Source organism: Ammospiza nelsoni, chromosome 7, assembly GCF_027579445.1.
Source record: "Ammospiza nelsoni isolate bAmmNel1 chromosome 7, bAmmNel1.pri, whole genome shotgun sequence".
In the NCBI taxonomy this organism is placed as follows: domain Eukaryota; kingdom Metazoa; phylum Chordata; class Aves; order Passeriformes; family Passerellidae; genus Ammospiza; species Ammospiza nelsoni.
This window is the reverse complement of record NC_080639.1, coordinates 20,246,645-20,266,152: the sequence shown is the minus strand read 5'-3', so window position 1 is coordinate 20,266,152 and position 19,508 is coordinate 20,246,645. Positions and strand designations below refer to the sequence as shown.

The 19,508-nt window shown below is 49.8% G+C and overlaps 1 protein-coding gene across 2 annotated transcripts in view; it reads left to right on the top strand.

The window, feature by feature from the left end:
• The first annotated feature begins 5,670 nt into the window (after positions 1-5,670).
• GAD1 (glutamate decarboxylase 1) overlaps positions 5,671-19,508 on the top strand; it is a 32,834-nt gene continuing 18,996 nt past the window's right edge. Inside the window, exons 1-6 of one of the 2 annotated variants that reach the window (XM_059475621.1) lie at positions 5,671-5,946; positions 7,089-7,234; positions 8,951-9,013; positions 14,286-14,444; positions 15,114-15,356; positions 18,065-18,155. In XM_059475621.1, the coding sequence (XP_059331604.1) occupies positions 7,165-7,234; positions 8,951-9,013; positions 14,286-14,444; positions 15,114-15,356; positions 18,065-18,155 (626 nt within the window). In that variant the 5' untranslated portion in view covers positions 5,671-5,946; positions 7,089-7,164. Of the gene's footprint in view, positions 5,947-6,933; positions 7,235-8,950; positions 9,014-14,285; positions 14,445-15,113; positions 15,357-18,064; positions 18,156-19,508 lie in introns of those variants that run through there. The other variant, XM_059475622.1, reaches the window with a different exon arrangement.

Here is a 19,508-nt window from a genome sequence, read left to right as displayed (position 1 = left end):
TGAGGAGCAAGTCCCAGGTTGGTGTTCTGTTGTGGGTGTTCTCTCTGTAGCTGGAGAGGAATGCAAGCAGCCTCATTACCTGTCCTGGGGAGAACAGAGCCATTGGAAACCAGAGCCTGATCCATTGTGCTCTCTTGACTCCCTTCCCAGACAGTTCCTTTAAAGCCTAGCAAGCATTAAGTATCCCTTAAGATTGCAAAGAGAGAAGTTATGCTTTATTCACTGCTCAGAGCAGTTCTGCTCTTTATCTCCTGTGTACTTGCTTTTAAAAACTTTGTTGTGGCTAAACTGTTAAGGATAGCATGGCTAAATTCTGTCCCCTCTTCTAGTGCTGAGTTGCTAATGCTGTCCCAGATGACAGCAGCTCTGTTTCTTCCTGTGGTTGTCTTCTTCAAGTGCAGCCATCAGAATACCATCAACAGGAGTCGAGAGCATTAGGTAAGTGTGTGCTTGCAGAGAAGTTCTGAAAGGCCAAAGTGGACAAGATTTTATTCCATAAATAGATTGGAATATGTGTCTGTAACAAGTCAACTCTAATCTGATTTTTATGTCTGGGAGATGTCTTCAATTTGAATTACCTCTCTCTTAATCTGGGAGGAGTGGTTTTGTCCTTAAAAATGCCCCTCAATATTTTCATAATCTTCCATACTTGTACTGAGTAGAGAAGCCCGAGTAACTACTGATTGCTTTGCTTCAAGTTCATGCACACTTCTATTACCTCCAAATAGGAGTCTGATAGTTGTAAAAATGCTAATCAAGTCCACTCAGAATAGGGAAGATGAACTACTCAGTCTAACAGAGAGAAGGGATTTTTTTTCTTACCTGTCCATCTGTTTTTTCTGTTGGACAAACACATCTTGGTAGACAAGCACATATCACTGTGCTTTTCAGAGTACAGTGTGCCAGTTGTCCATCTTTGTAGCTGTTCCTACCATTCTGTTTGTGTTTCTGTGCTTTGACTGCACTGTGTTAAAAAATGTAGGTATTGGTGCTTTGTTTGAACTCTGGATTTCAATCACGTGCCCTTAACCTTCCATTTTGGAAACAATTTTTTTTTCCATTTCTGTAATATTGTAACTATAAAGAAAACAGAGAAAGGAAGGGTTTCAAATGCAGTGCTGTGGGAAGTCTGCTATAGCCGTAGTACTGATGGCTATCCAGGGCAAACAAACCAACTTGTCAGGGCAAAACCTGACTTATCCACCAGAGAGGAAAGGGGGGGGAGGGGAAAAAAACCAAAACGAAACAAACAAAAAACAAAACCAAAACAAACAAAAACCCCAAAGCAAGCAACCAGAACAAAACAAAAAATCCTAGCTAAGATCACAACTCTAATGATCCCGAAAACTTTTGAGACTTGCAAAGCTGAAATTCAATTATGATTTGAGAAGTAGGGTTTTTTTAAAGTAACAGAAAAGCCCATGCTTCTTGTTTCCTGAGGATTATTTATGAAATATGCTTAATTTAAATAATCATGTGTTGAAAAATCCCAGAATCCAGCTCTCCAAATTTGTTCTGAGATTGGAGAGTCAAACTGCACAGTCTCCTTCAGCAGCATTCCTGAAACTGCTGAACGTTCTCATTGTAAACTGATGCCCTCCTATGGGATAGAAAGATACAATTCAATTATATGTATGAATTATAATATCACAAGGGGAAATATATCCAGGCATCAGCTGTCTTGGCTCTACAGGGTTACTGGGGGAGATGGGAAATAATTTTCCTTTCAGACACAGGGAAAAATTGCAATCTCCTAAAACTGGTAGAGAGCAGACTTACCGGTGTACTATCACCTCTGTTATTCTTTCAAGTTGCAATCACTTAAGTAATTTTGTTTGATCTATCTAGGTAAAGTTTTATTTAGTTACAGCTTGGAAGTAAGGGGATTCTTTGTTTCTTTCCATGTTTGCTTGGGGGTATTGGGATTTGGGATTGTACTGCTGCGGTTGTTTCAGGATGTGGGCTGTTCTTTGAGATGTTTTTCAGATGAAGCAGATCAAAATGGACAACAAGACATGCCAGCATGGATCAGGAAGGGGACATCCTGAATCAAGAAGCCACAAAGTATGTAAAACAATGTGCTTCAGATTAGACTTTTCTAAATGCCCTTCATCACAGCAGTGCTGAATGTTCTCTCTGGCAGTTCATATTGAGCTGTCTTTGAAATTCAAGTGATGTACATGATCCTTAAATATGGGCCAGTTGGGTACATCAGTGCTGACTGTTCATAAAACCCAAAGCAAACATATTATTAATATTCAATTAATTTTTGTCAAGTTACAGAAAACAGCAAGTTACCTGTAGAGTAGGAGAATAAATCCACAGACTTCACCAAATTTCCATTTATAGAATTTTCTGGGCTGGGCCAAGTAATCCAAATAATCAAAGCACTAATTTATTTTCTCTTGGCATGTTCATTTTTTTCATTACAGATATACAGGAAGTTATTTTCTGTTTTTTTAAGTACTGAAGATGATAGCCAGAAAAGGTCTGAAACACATAGTTTTGAACAATTTTCCAATTTTTCTATGTCAAGCGTTAATGAAATTTATTATTTCAATTATTCATTTTATCTAAGATACAGGTAAAGTAGACATTTTTGTATACCAGAAATCATGGAAAAAGAAAGAGATACTGGATGCAAGAAATCTATTTTGTAATAATGTATTGGATTACAAATTATAGCTGTATTACTAAAAAAAAAAAAAATAAATCACAGCCTGCAAAGACAAAAATACAAACCCGCAAGTCCAGAAACATCATAGATGTTCTGTGTACTTACTATTGTATACAGTTTCAAGGGAAGAGTTTGCCTAATCCCAGCCTGCTAAAATATTCATAATCCACACAAAATGGCAATTAAAAGGCAACACAGAGCATTCATGGAGGGAGCCCTCCACAATAATAATAATAATAATCACCAGAAGTCAAATTTGCTGCCCTGCCTGCAGATAAAAGCATATGTTACATGACTATAGTTCAGAATATGAAGAAATAAGAAGTGTTATGGCACAGGGACTTCTCTCTCTTTGCCTCTCCATTTCATGGAGCTATATTGTGACCTCCTTACAGTGTAGACAGGAGGCGCTCATCTCTCTCAAAGTATCGTATGCAGCTCCAAACACAGTGACTATTCAAATCTACAGGTTGCAATACAAATAGTGGGTTTTTCTGGCATTATTTCTATGTCCACATCTATAAAAACTATATAATTATTGAGTAGACTTTGTTGCCAAAGATATTTATTGCATCACGTTCATTCCTTTGCCCATTCAGGGTATTCAAGATTCATATTTTAGCATGTGCAGTTTGTGGATGGAGGTGAATTCAAGAAATACCCCGTGGTCTGGCTTTTTAAAGTGAGCTCTAACTGATGTGATGCTTACAAGTTTCAGCTAAGGGAGTTATATATCCTCATCCTACTGCCTTGATGATGCTGTGCATCAATGGTTTTTCTGTGTGTTTCACACCCTCAGTAAACATCTGGATTGAAAGCAAAGCCCAGATCTTCTGTAACCTGTGCATAGAATGCACTCGAGCAGTAGCCTCAGGGAAGGGACAGTCACATGCAAGGAGAAAATAGCAGATTGCTTGAGCAGCACAGCTGGAGGGGAAGACTTTGAACTGTCTCGGTGAAAGCGGCACGTCTCTGAGTGCCCTAGCCTGGCCGTGTACAGCCTGCAAGGGTGTTTCAATGATTTCAGTTGGTGTGGCGAGTTCTGAATGAAGCCTCTGAGCTGGAGTGGTTCGGGTTTAGGTCGGATTTTCAGGCGGGTCCGTTGCAAATGAAAGTTAGCAAGCGTTTCCAGGCGTGCTGTACAGCCACGCTGTAGATGAGCGAGGGAGGGAGCGAGGAGCCGCAGGGTTCGCTGCTGTCCCCTTGCCGCCGCCGGGGCCAGGACGGGCGGCTCGTGGCGAGCGCGGGCTCGGAGCAGCCGCGGCCGGGCGGGCTCTGCGAGCGCTGTGCGGAGCGCCTGGCCTTGAGGTGCAGCGCCACCCAGAGGGGGCGGGCGGCGGGGCCGGGCTCGCTCTCGGCGTCCTCCTGCACGGCCGGGAGGGAGCGAGCGCTCCGCACACCCGCCCGGGCCGTGCGAGGCTGCTGCCCGCGGCCCGGACCGTGCTGCTCGCCCTGCCGGGGCTGCGGGGCCGGGCCGGAGCGGCTGCTGTCCGCGGTGCTGAGCGGAGCGCCGGGAGGGGAGCGCCGCGCAGCCGGGCTCCTCGAGGTGCTGGAAAGAGTCGTATCTCCAGCGTGACCTGACTTCATTGTCTGGCTCCTTCCCCTCCCGGGCCTCAGATTCTACAAGGTTGTAAATATTTACGTTAAACCATGTTTGTTTACTCCAGACACACGCACTTCTGGAAAGCCAGAAGGGAAGGAATAAGCGTGTCGAGCATCCACCCGGCCAGGTCGCACTTCATAGTGACTGATGGCTTAGGGGTTCTTTGTGTGGTCTTTCGTTGACTCTTTGTACTGCAGTCCTGCCATGGCTTCCTTTGAACGTTTGTTTACGTTTATAAAGATGGTTAGTTATAGATATATTATTATTTCTCATACTCTGCACTGAGCAAATGTCTTGCTCAATTGGTTGAAACCAGCTTTAAAGTGATGATATGAGAAAAGGTCGTCTTAGCTAGGGCCATTAATATCTGTAAAGCTATGTTTAAAAACTGGCTTTTGTGCTGCCGGTGTTTTTTGTTACTCGTCTAGTTCCTAGAGAGTAAGTGTGTTCGACAAAGCAGTCGTCTTGGCTACTTAATGCTGTCAGCCGGATGGTTTCCTTTCCCAAACGGGCTTGTAAGTTTTTGCTTTTCCCTCGAGTCCTTCAGAAAGGACACAGCCCTGCTGCTCGTTGTGCTGCCCAGCATCTCCTGCACAGGATGAAATTCTCTGGCTCCATCGGGCTGTTTCCCCTCCTCTTTTCTCATTGCGGATTCCTCCCAGCCCCTTACGTGACATCTTTTTGAGAAGCCTTTGGTTTAGGCATCTGCGTAGCTACTGTGGCATGCTGAAATACAGCACCGCGGTCACAACCACAAAATGTTGGCCGAGCATATTCGGAAAGTGGGATGGAGTAGCGCAGACATGAGGTTGTCAGGGGTACAAAAAGCTTGTTGTCTTGATGCTTCTGGTTTTAGCAAAGCGATGTCTGGTATGAAATCGTAATGGCAACACTGAGGGCAAGTCACAGGCATCCAGGTGTTCGCTGCAGCGGTACCCGTGCCTCTGCCACCCTCTGGCGGGGAGGAGCGGGGCGAGCCGCGGGAACCGCGGGCTGAGCCAGCGGGTCACATCAGACCCTCGGCACGGCGGAGGGGGGGACAGGGGGTGTTGCTAAGCTACAATTCACACGAACCCCGCCTGGCTCACTCGAGTCCCGCACCACGCTCAGGGGAGGGCCGGGGCCGCAGGGACGGCCGGGGCGGGAGTTCGGCCCCGTCGCCTCAGCGGTGCGCCGATGTGTGCGGTGCCTGTTAGCACAGCTGGCGACCTCGGGTCAAGCCGGTGCTGTCTAGGGAAAGCCTCTGGCTCCGTCCGCACGAGGGGCTCGCACGGCGGAACCGCCTGCCCGGGGTGCCGCCCCTGCCGCGGCTGGACAGCCCCAGCCGCCGCCCCGGGGCGAAGCAGAGCAGCGGCAGCAGCCGGGGCCGGTGGGCCGCCCTTCCCCGCCCCAGCGGCCCCCAGCCCCCGTGCGGAGCGCCGCGGAGGCGGTGGCGGCAGTCCTGTGACTCATGCCTGCGTCGAAGCAGATCAACCGGCGATTCACGCTTTTAAAAAAGCAAATCCGAGCACTTCTGGAAAAAAAGGTCATCTCGCATTAAATTCCGCGGCGCGATTGGTATTCCGACGTCGTTTCTGGCAGAGTTTATAAGCGGCGGGTCGCTCCCAGGCTAGAGTCGCCCTGCCAACCTGGACTACGGCAATAAGAGCGTCCGCTCGCTCCCTCGGTAAGTGTCCTCTAAACAGCATCCTAATTTTTTTCAAGCCTTTGGGAACCTCTGGAGCATTTTTTTTCTCCCAAAAATCGTTTTTGGTCGCTGTCGTATGAAAAGAGGAATAACGGGGTTTTTGATACAGCTACCGCCCTAGACATAGTGTTAACCTGTTACTTCACTTCTAGGCATTGTCTAGAAAATATCTTCTGCTTATGGCTGTTTTCTTTCTCGTCTTAAAAAAATTTAAATGCCTGTTTTCCATTCAAGTCATTGATCCATTGCATTTACACGCGGGTGTAAATCCACCCAGCAGTGGAAATGAATCGGTAGCTACCGGTTTGAAAAAAGCTGCTAACAAAGAAAGCATTCTTTCGTTACCGCGACCTTCATTTTCTTTGCAAGGGGAAGAAAATAAATCGCAGATAGACGTGGGGACAAAGAGACGAGCTGGGCAGTGACCCGGCAATTCTCGATCAGCGACCCTGTATTGGTTATCGGAACGCCGTGTCCGCCAGGAGAGAGTTGAACATCTGGCGAGGAGCGAGGGCTGGTCCTGCACCTTCCTTTCCCCAGACAGACGTGCCTCTCCTGCCATTTGCGCCGCTAAGGCGAGCACGGGCACGGGAGATCGCTGGTTGGTGCTGGAGCACAGAGTGGCCCCGGTTTGCTGAAACATGTGTGTGCAAATACACATGTATGTGGCGCCTGTCATTGGACCTGGGCAAAACGCACCTTTGTGGTGGCGGGGTTCTATCTGTCAGTCGTTCCTGAATGCTTTAGCCTGACATGTGTTTGGTAAAGCCCAGAAGCGGGCTGTGTTTGGGATTGTAGGTCGTTTGGGCTGGCGATTTCGACGCCCGCTTTGCACGTTGGTCTCCATTTGATGCGAGTCATATAACTGCCCTGCTCAGTGGCCACCGATATAATTGCTGTAGGCTTCGTGCTCTGCTAAATCCGTCATTCCAGTGCGGGGGTAGTGCCCTGGAATCTAACGAAGGGAAGATTTTGCTCTTCAGTCTGTCGAGGCATTTTCCCGGTTCGGCCGGTCCTGCCGCCGCCTCGGGACCTGCGCGGCTGCTGCCCGCTGGCGTCTGGACGGGACTCTGGTGCGGTGCTCCAGGAGACTAGACTAAACCCGCTGTTCTTCCTTCCAGCAAATTCCTTGCTGCCCACCCCTCAGAGGAATATCGAGAAAATACGAGCTCCGAGGACTGGGGCTTTTCTGAAAGGATGGCTTCCTCCGCTCCCTCGTCCTCCAACGATGCTCCGGACCCCACCCCACCTAATCTGCGACCTACAAGTAGGTTTTAATATTTTCCTCGTTTTAAGTGTTTTGGAGGCTTTCTCCATTTAGGCTTAGAAAGACCAGTTTTGAAACGAAATTATACATCTGTGAAGCCCTGTTCCGCGCCATTAAGCAAGGTGCGGAAAGTGCTCTACACAAAGAAACCATCTTCCTACTGGGAACAGGAGAGGTCGGTCCGTGGCGAGTAAAACGCTGGGAGGAAAAGCCCACCTTACCGGCCAACGCTGTCTTTATCTTACAGCCACGTTTGAGACATACAGACAATAAACTGACCTTCCCAGATGGACAAAAAAATGGGGATATTGGAAGGGGTGCGGAGAAAACGAATCAGTTAAAGGGCGAAGTTACACCAGGGTATTAAAGCAGGTGTCTCCCAGCTACGTTTTATAAATGCTAATTCTGCAGCTTCTTTTCAGCCTACGCTGAAGCCTGTAATCAAGCGAAATTTGGATGCTAATTGCAGCTTTTCAAAGCGTTATATTCCTAATTGCTCTGAACTCGCCTTGAGTTATTTAGGTGTGAGTGGGAAGCAAAGGCTGCTGCAGGTGGATAGAGAATCAGTTTATAGCCCTGCCAGGCAGTTCAGACCATCGCCTACAGGAAAAAAAAAATTAAAAACAAAACAATAAGAGGCTCGATGCTATGAAGCATCAGAGACAAAGAGCGGGCAACAGTAAGAAATGAAAGGTTGTCAGGGACAGCAGAGCGGGTAATAGCTTTTACCCTGAAAGAGCTACGACACACGAGCATCGGAGTCATTATTGTCATTATTCTGAAACTGGAAAAAACGGGGAAGGGGGCGAACGGCAGCACTGGGTCTTGTTTCAGGCGCTCGTAGCAGGCACTGCTGCCTTCGACTGAGGTGCCACACGCAGAAATCGAATTAATTTGCAACACGGCTAAAACAAAGCTAACCGCTGGCAGCAGCATCCTGCCCTGCCCACACGGGCTCCCCGCCCCCGGGCACCGGCAGCGCCCCTGCCGAGCGGGCTCCTCCGCCCGGTCGGGACCGCCGTGCCTCTTCCCCCGCTTCCCCCTCCCGACAGTCAGGCCGCTGCCCTCCGTGCTTGGGTGAGCCGTCCTCGTCCCGCTTCCACTGAAACCTTCTCCCCTCGCCCCCCAACGCACCCGGTCGCCCTCTGGGGTCCATCGCTACCGGACATGCGGCTGCCCCGTGCCGCGAGCGATGGACGGGAGAGGCTCGGTAGTGCCCGTGGTCGGTGCACCCTCCACCTCGGTCCTGGGCTTCGTTCCCCGCTTCCCGTGGGCTCAGCTAGGGCTGACCGGTGCGTGTGTGAGCCGCGACTCGAGGGGCTGGGAAGCAGCCTGTTCCCTCTGGGGGTGCGCTCCCAGTAGGGCCGTCAGTCCGTCCGAGGCTCAATGATGCGAGTCCGATCATCTAGTCAAATACTATTTTTCACCCAATTAATTCCTGAACTCTTTTGTGACCCCATTTCACGCCACTTTATTTTAAGCTGCTACTTCCCTGGAGCCCCGCCAGTAAATGATGAGATGTCGGGTCCCGGGTGCCTTCTCTTCTCCTGTGGGCAGGCCAGCATGTCACCTCGCCTCAGCTGCCATTCGCCCAGCGCCGCCGGGCTCGGAGTCGGCCCTTTCTCACGGCGATGCAGCCGTGCGGGGCCCCTGGGTGGGGCGCGGCGGCCGGACAACCCAGCCGCCCCAGGGGAACAACTCTGCTCTCTCTTCCAGCTTACGACTCGTGGTGCGGCGTGGCTCACGGGTGCACCAGGAAGATCGGGCTGAAGATATGCGGTAAGTGCGGCCGTGCCTCCCCGCAGGACGCCCCACACAGCCACGCGTGACGGCGCGGCCGCCCCGGCGGGGGCAGCGCGGCCCGAGCGCCCCCCGCGGCCCCGCCTCGGCCGCCCCCTGCCGGCCGCAGGGCGGCTCCGCGGCCCCGGCCCCGCCGTGCCCTCCCGCGGGCTGGCCGTGGCCCGGGCTCTGTCCCCCGCGGGAGGGACGGCGGCGGCCCCGCTGCCCCTCCTGCCACACTCGGGGTGCAGGCGCCGGGCGCTCCGGGCGGAGAAAGCGCAGCACCCGCCGGGGAGGCCAGAGGGAGGAAAAGCGGGGGGCGGGGGACCGGTTCGCCGCTTCTCACTGTCTGAAATTTTTCAACCTTATCTGACTAGAAAATACGGATCTCCTGGGGAAAAAAAGATTAACGAGAGCCTTATTAAAGAGCAATTCGTCAGCTTGCTGTGCTGGTAAGATAGCGCTGGCAGCCAGTCAGCGCGCAGGCACATGAAATGCAGAAGGGAAACAAATGCACAATCAGATCGCAACGTTATAGCAAGAGATTCATTTGCAGATAACAAGCTGTCTTCCTTCTCTAGATATCTCAGTAGCGCCTTCGCTTTCAGAGGCTAACAGTCAAATCTTCATATTCTGATGGGGGAATCATTCCGTTTTGCCCATCCCCTCATGCATAGAAATTATTTCCCCTTTTCCTCCTCTGTCTCTTTTGGGGGGATGTGGAATATGTCGTGGGAGAAACTAACCTTTTTTCGATGCAAAGGAGCATTTAAAGCTCTTTCCCTGCTTGCTCGAGTCGAAGTTAATTCATTAAGCGTTTTGTTAGCTGGAAGTTTGAACGGGAAACGAATCAGGGTGCAAATATTTAGCCCTGTGTCTGTGAGAGATTTCACTGGTAGCCGCTGGCGACATTAACGAGTAGTCGCTTAGTTCTATAAATAGCTCCTGATCTGGGTTTAATGGACCATTTCCCTACCAGTCCCCTCAGTGGCTGGAGCGATGGGCATTTTCACCATCATTTTAATTTAGCCCGGCAAGCAGAACTGATAAAGTAACGCGCATTTAGGCTTGCTCCGTGTTGCTAGACTACGGGGGTTAGAGAAGGACAGCACAGCTTCTCTCAATGAGATCAAATACACTTGAAAATGAAATATCCCACCATTTTGGATTTGAGACGGGCGTAAGAGAGAATAGTGAAGGCTTTGTGAAGGGAGTTCAATACAAGCTGTATTTCTGGCTGTGGTTTGTGGCTCAGTTTTCCTTTGCTGGCTCTTTTCTGTTTTATATGAAGAATACACTCTGAATAGTCAGTGATGCCGTTTTGGAATATTCAGATTTGATGATGAGCACTGTTTTTGCTTGTTTGAGCCCTCCTATTTGAATCGAACACCTTCACAAAGACATACAGGGAAGGTTGCCTATGGTAAACAAAGTGAGGTATTAAGGTTGCCAAGAATCCTAATTAAACATGCTAAACGAGTTGACATTTGACTGTTGCAGGTGTTACCTCCTTGTCCTTACCTTTCACAAGATATCATTCCAGACCCTAAATATTGTATAGTCACAAAGGTGCCTTGGAATTGTTCCTATTGTGTGCATCACACCGAAATTGATTAATTTTGAATGCAAACTTTAAATAAGGGTTGACCTCAGAGAAAAGGCAGGTCTTGAACAATGAGTCGGTTCTTCCATCTGAGTTGTATATTATGGGTTTGACATTTTCAATAATTACAATCCAAGATGTATGTAGTTTCTTCCTAAATAACGGAGCGATTTAAGGATTAGCTTTTTTTCCTTTTCTGGTTGAAAGCCACTGCCTGAAAAGAGCACTGCTGCTACCACCACTCTTACCCCTCCCGACTCTTTCCCTGCCCCTACTTTTCGTCTCTGCACATATCCACCTAAAAAAACCAACCAAACAACAACAACAAAAAACCTTCCAAAAAACCCCAAACAAACAAAACAAACAAACAAAAAAACCCAAAAAACAAAACAAAAAAACCCCAACAAAATCTAACTCCTATTTTAAGCAGTTTAATGAACTGTCACGGTGGCCAAAATATGGGCAGATTTCCCCCTTGTATCTGGATTTGTATGCTACACTCCCACCATGGCAATTGTTATTGCTGAGACTGATCCTGTTAACATTTGGCACCAGTGGAATGTTCAACGTCGTAAAACTGCTCCGGTGCGTCTCCTGTTTGGCCTCGGTCAGGTGACGAATCCAAACCCAGTGAGCGACGCGGGAGAGTGGGGCTTCCAAAGCAGCCGTGCATGTTAGAAACTGGGCTCGTCTCCGGAGTCCGTGGGATTTTTGCTGCCACGCATACTTTAGGTAGGTGGTGCTAAGCACCCCGACCGCGGCGGGGTCCCGGATCTCCTGCAGCCCCCCCGACGTGCAGCCCCGATGGCTGCGGTGCCGCCGGGAGCCGGCAGCTCTGTCCCCGCCCCGCAAGATGTGTCCACCCGGGGCTGCGGTGCCGAGGGGAGCTCACACACCTGCCTTGCGCGAGGCCTGATGTGAAATCACGCTGAATCTGTGGTCGCGCACCGAGCTACTCCCTCGCCAATCTGGTCTGACTCGGCTCTTGAAAACCCGGTCTCTTTAAGCGCATGGATGAAAATGCACCTGCGGAACAGACCTACTGCTGAAAAAGGCTGCGCTCTCCGCTGCTCCAGGAGAAGCAGCGTGGACACTATTTCGTCCTCTGCTACTTGCTGGAAGTCTCCTACACCGGCCTCGCTTTTCAAGCAGGATACAGATGAAAGGTCGGCTAAAGTCATGCGCTTCTCCCCGGAGCGGAAGGAGCCTTCGAGGGCCGGCTCTTACGTTTCTCTGCAGACCGCGACGGCTCTGGGGAGCGTCCCAGACCCTCCCAGGGAGGGGCTCGGCAAACGACATGGTCCCGCGGCTCCAGAGCGGGGACTGTCCGTGTCCCACGGGCTCCCCCTTACACCGAGTCTCCAGGTCCACGAGACACTGCCGTGGCCGAGGGACTTGAGCGAACGCACGTTACTACAGCTGGCTGGGCTGATGTCGGCCGACAGCGTGATCCTGCCTTCGGGTTTTTTCCGTCCTCTCATCCCCGCCCTCGAGCCTCCCGAGCGCGGCCCCGGGTCCCCACGCGGCGCGGGCTGCCAGGCCCCGTGCGAGCCCCAGCTGATCCCCGGCCGGCCTCGGGACACAGCGGGCCCGGGAGCCTCCGCGGGGAAGAACGGCCGCAGAGCCGTGCGGGCAAGGGCTGAGCTCCCTGCCCGCAGCGTCTGGTTAGGTCAGACCCTTCAGCGATGCCACGGCCTCGCTGGGCCCGATGGGAGTGGAACTGGATGCAACTGCAGCCTTTCTCTGTTGCTGAAGCGGCGCTCCCTCCTTCCCCAGCGCCAGTTGTGCGAGGTGCCTGGCTCTCGGGGCCAGCGGAACCCGGCTGCTCCTGCCGGCGTCTCTTCTCACGGAACGCGTTCCACCTGAGCATCCTACTGAGAGCCTGAAAAAAAGACGGGTGCGGGGAAAACAAAGCAAAATCAAGCCCCAGAACCCGGTAAAAGAGGATTCATAATAAAGATTAGACTGCACCGGCTTTGATATCAGCTGCTTCTCCTAATGAGCAGGAAAATAGCACTAGCTGTTGCAGGAGCTAATGATCGCTGCAAGAGCCATTAGAAGCAGTAACAACATAACTAAATACTACATATATATATATATATATGGACGGCTACTCTGAACTTATGCACGAAGTTTCCCTTAAATAGTCTATGTCTCATTCATAAAAGCATCACAGAAAAAGACTAATCACAGAAAAAGTCTAAAAGTAGAAGATCAGAATTAAAAGGCAAAACGTGAGATGTTCACTGGAAGTATGGCTCCTACAAACTTACCTGTGAGCGACCCTCCTGGAGACTCGTCTGGGTACCCGACTGATGCAGAGGGGCCTGCCAGCCGAGTGCTCCTTTTTCGACAGCTCTTTCGTGAGTGCCTGGCTGGCGGCAGGGTCCGAGGCACAGGTACTGCGCCGGGAGCGATTGGCCCAGCAGCTCACTGTCGCTCGCTTTTCTCCCCCGACGTTCAGCCCCAAGATGCTGGGCTCCAGTACGGGCCGGCGGTGGGGGCCTGATGGGAGGTGCCCACAGTCCCGGGCCGCCGTCACGGCTCCGGAGAGCAGGGACTCATGGCCTGAAAGCGGAGGGCGCTGCAGAGAAGCGGCGTGGGGGAACGTGAGTGAGCGGACTCAGGACGTTGTTGTTCCTCCCTGCTAAGCTCTCCTCTCTGGCGGATATCCCCAGCCGCGACGAGCTTTGTTTTCGATTGTTGCTTGTTTTAAAAGAAAAGAAAGAATAAAGGAGACCCGGCGTCACCGTAGTGCCCCTTCCAAACATACAGGCGCACTCGGTGCAACCCGGAAGGTCAAAATCCGACGCTGTCCTTAATGACAAAAAGCCCGACACTGTGCGTGTTTTAGTGGGCATCATAGATTTAATATATCAAATCCAGAAAATTAATTGTTCTCCCTGCCTTGTTAAAGTAGACAGATCTCATTACTCGCTGCGGACTCTGTGCGGCTCCCGCCCCAACAATTCTTGGGGTGAGTGGATTTATTATTGCCATGACATATAACAGCAGCAGTTGTGTTCGGGTTCTGGGCGCCAAAGATGCGTTCCTGGTGAGAGCAGAGCTCTTAAAGCCTCCGGGGATGATTACTGTTAGCATCAAAGCATCTTTTCAGGTGGAAAATCCGCATCAGTACTTACTGATAATAGGAAGGTGGGGTTATATGAGTGCTACTGGTATCCTCAGAGCTCTAGCACTCTCAGGACGGATGCTCCAGAATGGCTGCTTGTTCTCATGCCTTTTGTGCGTGAGAGCACCACGAGGAGAACTGAAAATGGCCCTGATTTTAATAATACATCATTGCCCCTGTCTGCTAGGTCCATAAACTTTGCCTGCAGGCTGAAATAGCATTGACTCATCCTGAACTCTCTTCCAGTGGCTGATTACTGAAGTGGAATCTGTCTGATCGACTTAATAAGAATTTACCAGTGCACTAAATGACGAAATTTTGTTTTTTGCATGGCTGCATTTTTGCAGTTGATGGCATTTTGAACTCTCCCTCCTGGAGGCAAATAATCCCCATAAATACCCTTATTCCTGACCTCATTAGCCAGATCTAGAGCCAACACCGCTTTTAACTGTTGTCTAGAGAGCTGCTTTAGATATTTCTAAACATGCTGGGAAGTGAGAAAACTCTGACCTGTGCACCTTGCAATAATAATGTAGGGTTCCTGCAAAGGACCAACAGCCTGGAAGACAAGGGCCGGATCGTCAGCTCTCTGAAGGAAAAGCAGTCCTCCAAGAGCCTGCTGGCATGTGAGAACAGTGAGAAGGAATCCAGGTTCCGGCGCACCGAGACAGACTTTTCCAATCTGTATGCCAGAGGTAAACACTTTACAGTTTCTCCTTGCTCCAGCTCAGGCATGTCCCTTAGTAGTCCTGCCCTCATCTCCCCTGGAAGTGCAGCCACGTTCAGACCATGCTTTTCCTTGGCTGTTTTTGAAGGGAGCTCTGTGTCTGTGTGTTTGGGAGCTGCACTGGTGATGTATGCAAGCTGCCTGAAAAGCAGTTTTACGTACTTTGGGCTGATCACCTGCAGCTCAGCTTCAGTGGTTTCAGGGGTTTCTCCAGATCCAGCATCCGGGAGGAGAGTAATTCTATGTTTTTATCCTCCTTAGTAAAATAGTAATGAAGCAGCCGGTAGGGGGCCATTGCAAGAAGAGTGGGAAAGGGAAAGCAATCCCTTTGCGGGGCAGAGGTGGGGACGCTGCAAGGTAAGGGCAGGTGTGGATTTCAGGTACTTTTGGCCCACAGGAGGCGAGTGCCTCACACCACACAACCTTCGCGTGGCAGGGCGTGCTCTGGGCTGTTGCTGTGGGTGACCTAGGTTTGCCCTTCTCCGTGGGGTGAGAAGGACCCGAAGTCTGCCCAGCTGCAACCAGGCAGTGCTGGGACCGTGGCTTCCAGGTTCTTGGAACGCTGTGGGCAGCCGAGGCTGGTTCTTCTCTGCTTCTCTCTCCCAAAGCAAGTGCTAACAGCTGGTTTGCCCCACAGATTTGTTGCCCTCCAAGAATGGTGAGGAGCAGACCATGCAGTTTCTGCTGGAGGTTGTGGACATCCTCCTCAATTACGTGAGGAAGACTTTTGACAGATCCACCAAAGTGCTGGATTTCCACCACCCACACCAGCTCTTGGAGGGCATGGAGGGCTTCAACCTGGAGCTTTCGGACAACCCTGAGTCCCTGGAGCAGATTCTGGTGGATTGTCGGGACACCCTGAAATACGGAGTGAGGACAGGTAGGTTTTTGCACGCTACTCTGTGGCAAGTCCCTCCTGGGACTTTTCTCAGGCTCAGGTGAAGAGAGCTTGACAGCTCACAGAGGTAAGCCCACACCCTCTCTACACCCGTGACCGTGCCTCCATACAGGCTTGGCTCCAGGGCTGGCTGCAGGCGCTAGAAATGTTTCTGCTCAGAAACTTCATTTATTGATGACCATCTGTCCCTGCCGGGTAGGGCTCAGTGCTGTTTTTAGACCACAGAAACAAGTTTTAAGATGTAATCTCTTTCACTTGATGAAATGCGAGCTGTCTGTATCTCCGGGGAGCAATATCATTAGGTAAATGAGGGCATAAATGACACAGAATTTGCAATTTTTCTTCTTTATGTTCATCAAACGTTTAATGAAAAAGAGACTGAAATCCTAGGAATCATCAATAAAGGAACCCTGTGGATTTCAGCCCATTACCCAGGAGCCCTGGCCGTCCAGGTCCTTCTGAATCAAACAGAAATCCCGGATTGTAATCACTTATTTGACTGGGTGAGCTGTAGCCAGGCTCTAGAGCAAAGTCAATGCTCTCTCAGGCTGTTTGGCCTGAAATGTTTTGCATTGGATCCAAAGGAATCTTGGCTGGCAACTAGCCCTGACAGCCGTACGTACCCAAGCAGGTCAGGAGCTGGAGCGGTAATGGAGCGCGCCGAGTTTCCTGTCCCCAGCCTTGCTCCTGCGTTTCAGGACTGCTGAGCTCTGCCTGGCCGGCTGCCCTCTTTGGCACGGCACGGCACGGCACGGCTCGGCTCGGCCGCAGCGGGCGGGGATCTCCCCGCGGAGCCGGAGGGCAGGAGCTCGGTCCGGGGGCTGTTTCCCGGCGCTCTCCGGCTGGGCAGCTGCGAGCCTGGCTCCTGAAGGACGGGCCGCAGCTTTCTGCTGTGCTTAGTTTTGGAGCCGTGAAGACCCAATGCAGTGCATTCAAGGAGCAAAATCTTGTCAACGGATGTGGCGTAGCGTTCTGTCCTTTTTCCTATTTACATGATGGTTTAATCGATTCAGTGGAGTCAGGGGTATACTTTGATTTTTGTACTCTTAATCAAAGGGGAGAGTGTTTCACTCCCAAACGCGTGGATTGTTGGACAGGTGGCCTGAGGTTAAGTCAGAGTGGCTGCGCTCTGTGTGCTTGCACCATTATTCTGCTATTTATTGTGCCGCAAGTCGTGCAGCCTCCTCCCCTCACCCCGACCTCCCCTGGAGCTTCTGTGGGCCAGCAGGACGTGTCCCCAGGACCTGAGGGGCAGGTATCCGACCGGACACAAGCTCTGTTCAAAGCGGTGTGTGGTGCAGCTTTAAAGTGCTGCTCGGATCGCCTGAGTGCCCAGGACACGCATTCTGCTGTGGGCTCCCGGGGCTCGCATTCTCTCTCAAGCTCCCTTCAAAGTCACCGGGTCTGAATCTGCAGCCCAGCCTTAGGAGATCGCGGGCTCATTTACAGCTGTGGGAGGTCAGCGAAATGTCGCTGAAGCTAACTTACCCGTCAGTGTGTCCTGGAAAGGGAGAGAAGCGCTGATTTGTGAAGCAAACAGGCAAGCCGCGGTGGTATTTCTGGGCTCTAGCCCCGAGCCGTGGGTTCCCCGGGCGGGAGCAGCCCCCCGGCTGCGGCGTGTCCTCTTCAGGAAGTGTCGCGATGTGGCAGCGCCGGCAGGCTCACGCCTCCGAAAGATTTCTGCTGACATCGCTCGGGGCAGAATCGCATTTGTTTCTTCATGTCAAAAGATGCTGATGTTCCTCGTGTTGAACCGAATCCGACCTGACAGGGTCCCCTCCAGGCGTCGAGAGCTGACCTCTCTTCTAGGGCCGGTCCCCAGTGTGCTATCTGCGTGTCCTTCTCCAGAGAGCAGAGAGGTCTTAATCATGGCCCCCGTCCCCGTCCCCTCAGCGCCTGGTACCGGTTGTTAGGAATTTCCTCTCTTCATGCTAGAAAAGTAGGTCCCCGAGACTCAGGATTATTGCTTATCAAAGTCGTTAAAGCAACTTCTGCTGAAACACAGGGATGTGATTTGCTTCAGTTCAATAGCGAACTCTGTTTAAGGAGGTGAATTCCAGCTCATAGACAATGTGGGGAAAGGCCCCGAGTCGAGGGCCTCTTGCGGGGCCCTGTCCCCGCTCTGCAGCGCTGGGACATTGCTGCCGGGACCCCGCAAAACGTCTCTCCCGTGTCCTTGTACTCGGGAAGAGACGGGCTCCTCCGCAGCCCTGTCTCACTCCTGCAGCCCCAGTTCAAGCGCCTGAGCCTTCCTCTCTTGCTCCATTCAAATGCAAGTAGCCCCGGTACCTGGGGGTTGTTACTGCCAAGGGGATGTCCCCCACCGTGTACTCCTCTCCCGAGCTCTCAGCACGGCAGAGGTCGGAAAAGGGCTCTGGAAATGGGCTAGCCCAAGTCCCTGGGCAGGTCCCGGAGATGTTTACAGCCACAGTCGATTCTGAGGTTCTCTTTTAAAGGCAAATGATTCCCTACAGGAGCTCAGATCCGAAGCATTTTTTGAAGTTTGTAATAAGACACCCGTGAATGTTGGCTATCAGTCTCCCGATAAGCAGGACTTGCTTTGAAAGCTTTGCTGCAAGTATTCTGAGTACAAACCTGTGGTTTTTGTCAGAAAAGATGGATGGTTTAAATTTGAAACCTGAGAGATGCCGGTAGAGTTTGTTCTAAGTTGCTCTCAATTCTCTTTACAGGTCACCCTCGCTTTTTCAATCAGCTCTCCACAGGACTGGACATTATTGGCTTGGCTGGGGAGTGGCTGACATCTACTGCTAACACAAACATGTAAGCAGTGTCTTGTCACCAGTGTCTGGGACTGGTGCTTACACGGCCTGCCATGTTTCATGGTAGATAGGTATTGTCACAGATATGAATAATTTTAATTTCTAAATGATGAATGTTACATCTTCCAGAAAAATGTCTCGTTTTCCTAAATGTGTCAGTAAGACAATGAAAATAATTACATGAAACTGAACAGTTTTATGTTTCTTATAAATAGAAATGCAAATATCTGAGAGCACATGGTAAGTAAAACATGATTATTCTAACGTAATAACCTGAAATTACTTTTCTTTTTTGGACCAATCTTCTCTCTATTTTTCTTTTTTTTTTTTTAAAAAGACTTGTCTCTAGACTGAACAGGTCTGCAGCTGTTCACATGTTAACACTAGAACACAAGATATGGAAAAAATTATTTTCTTCTCTGCTGTTGACTTCAGAGATAGCAGGCTTGAGGCAATACCTTTTGTTCATGTGCTGGTAAAGAATTGGCTTCTGGGTAGCTTCAAAATAATTAAAAATGTAACACTGAAAAATAATTTTATGCTAATGAAGGAATTAGTCTAAGATTAATAAATCATGTGTAAATGAATAAAGGGAAGTATAAAAAAAAGTAAAATTTGACATCTGAATGCCTCAAATAAAAAACTTTTCCTAAATTTTCTTGACCTCAGAGTTAATGAAAGGTAAATGTCAGTGTAAGGTATTATGATGAATTTTTTCAGCAGAGTGCAATTAACGAAAAAACCCCCAAAAAACAACACTAAACAAAAACATCCACAAAAACAATATATATTTTAATTCTTAAACAAGTATTGTAAAAGCTTTAAAGGGCTTTGAGGTGCCTTTTTAGCAGCACAATTAAAAGTGAAAACAGTTCTGATCACATTTCTAAACAAAACTTTGCTTAAAGGTTGTTTTTCTGTTTCTCTGAAATTGTTATATATTTCAGTGTCACTTTTTCCAAGCCCATTTGACTAACTTAGTTATCCCAGTTTAGTTATCCTTTTGTAATCAATGAAATTACACAAATCTGATAAGACATAAAAGAATTCAGCTCTATGGCAGACTGTGACAGGTAAAGAAGTACTGACATCATTATTAATAACATTGCACTCAATTAGTCACTTCTTAAAAAAGAACTCTTTTTAATTGATGTTTTCCATTTTTTTGAAAGTAAGCTGTTAAATAGCTACTTTCTCAACCATTTGTGCTTTAAAAAAGAATGCATCTTGAAAATACTTCTCTGTGAACATGAAAATTTAGTATCTATTTGTTAGCATGAGGCTTTGTGAGCCCTTTTTTCAGAAAACCAAAGTCAACATGGTGTGCTTTCAAGTAACACAGTACTTGCAAATA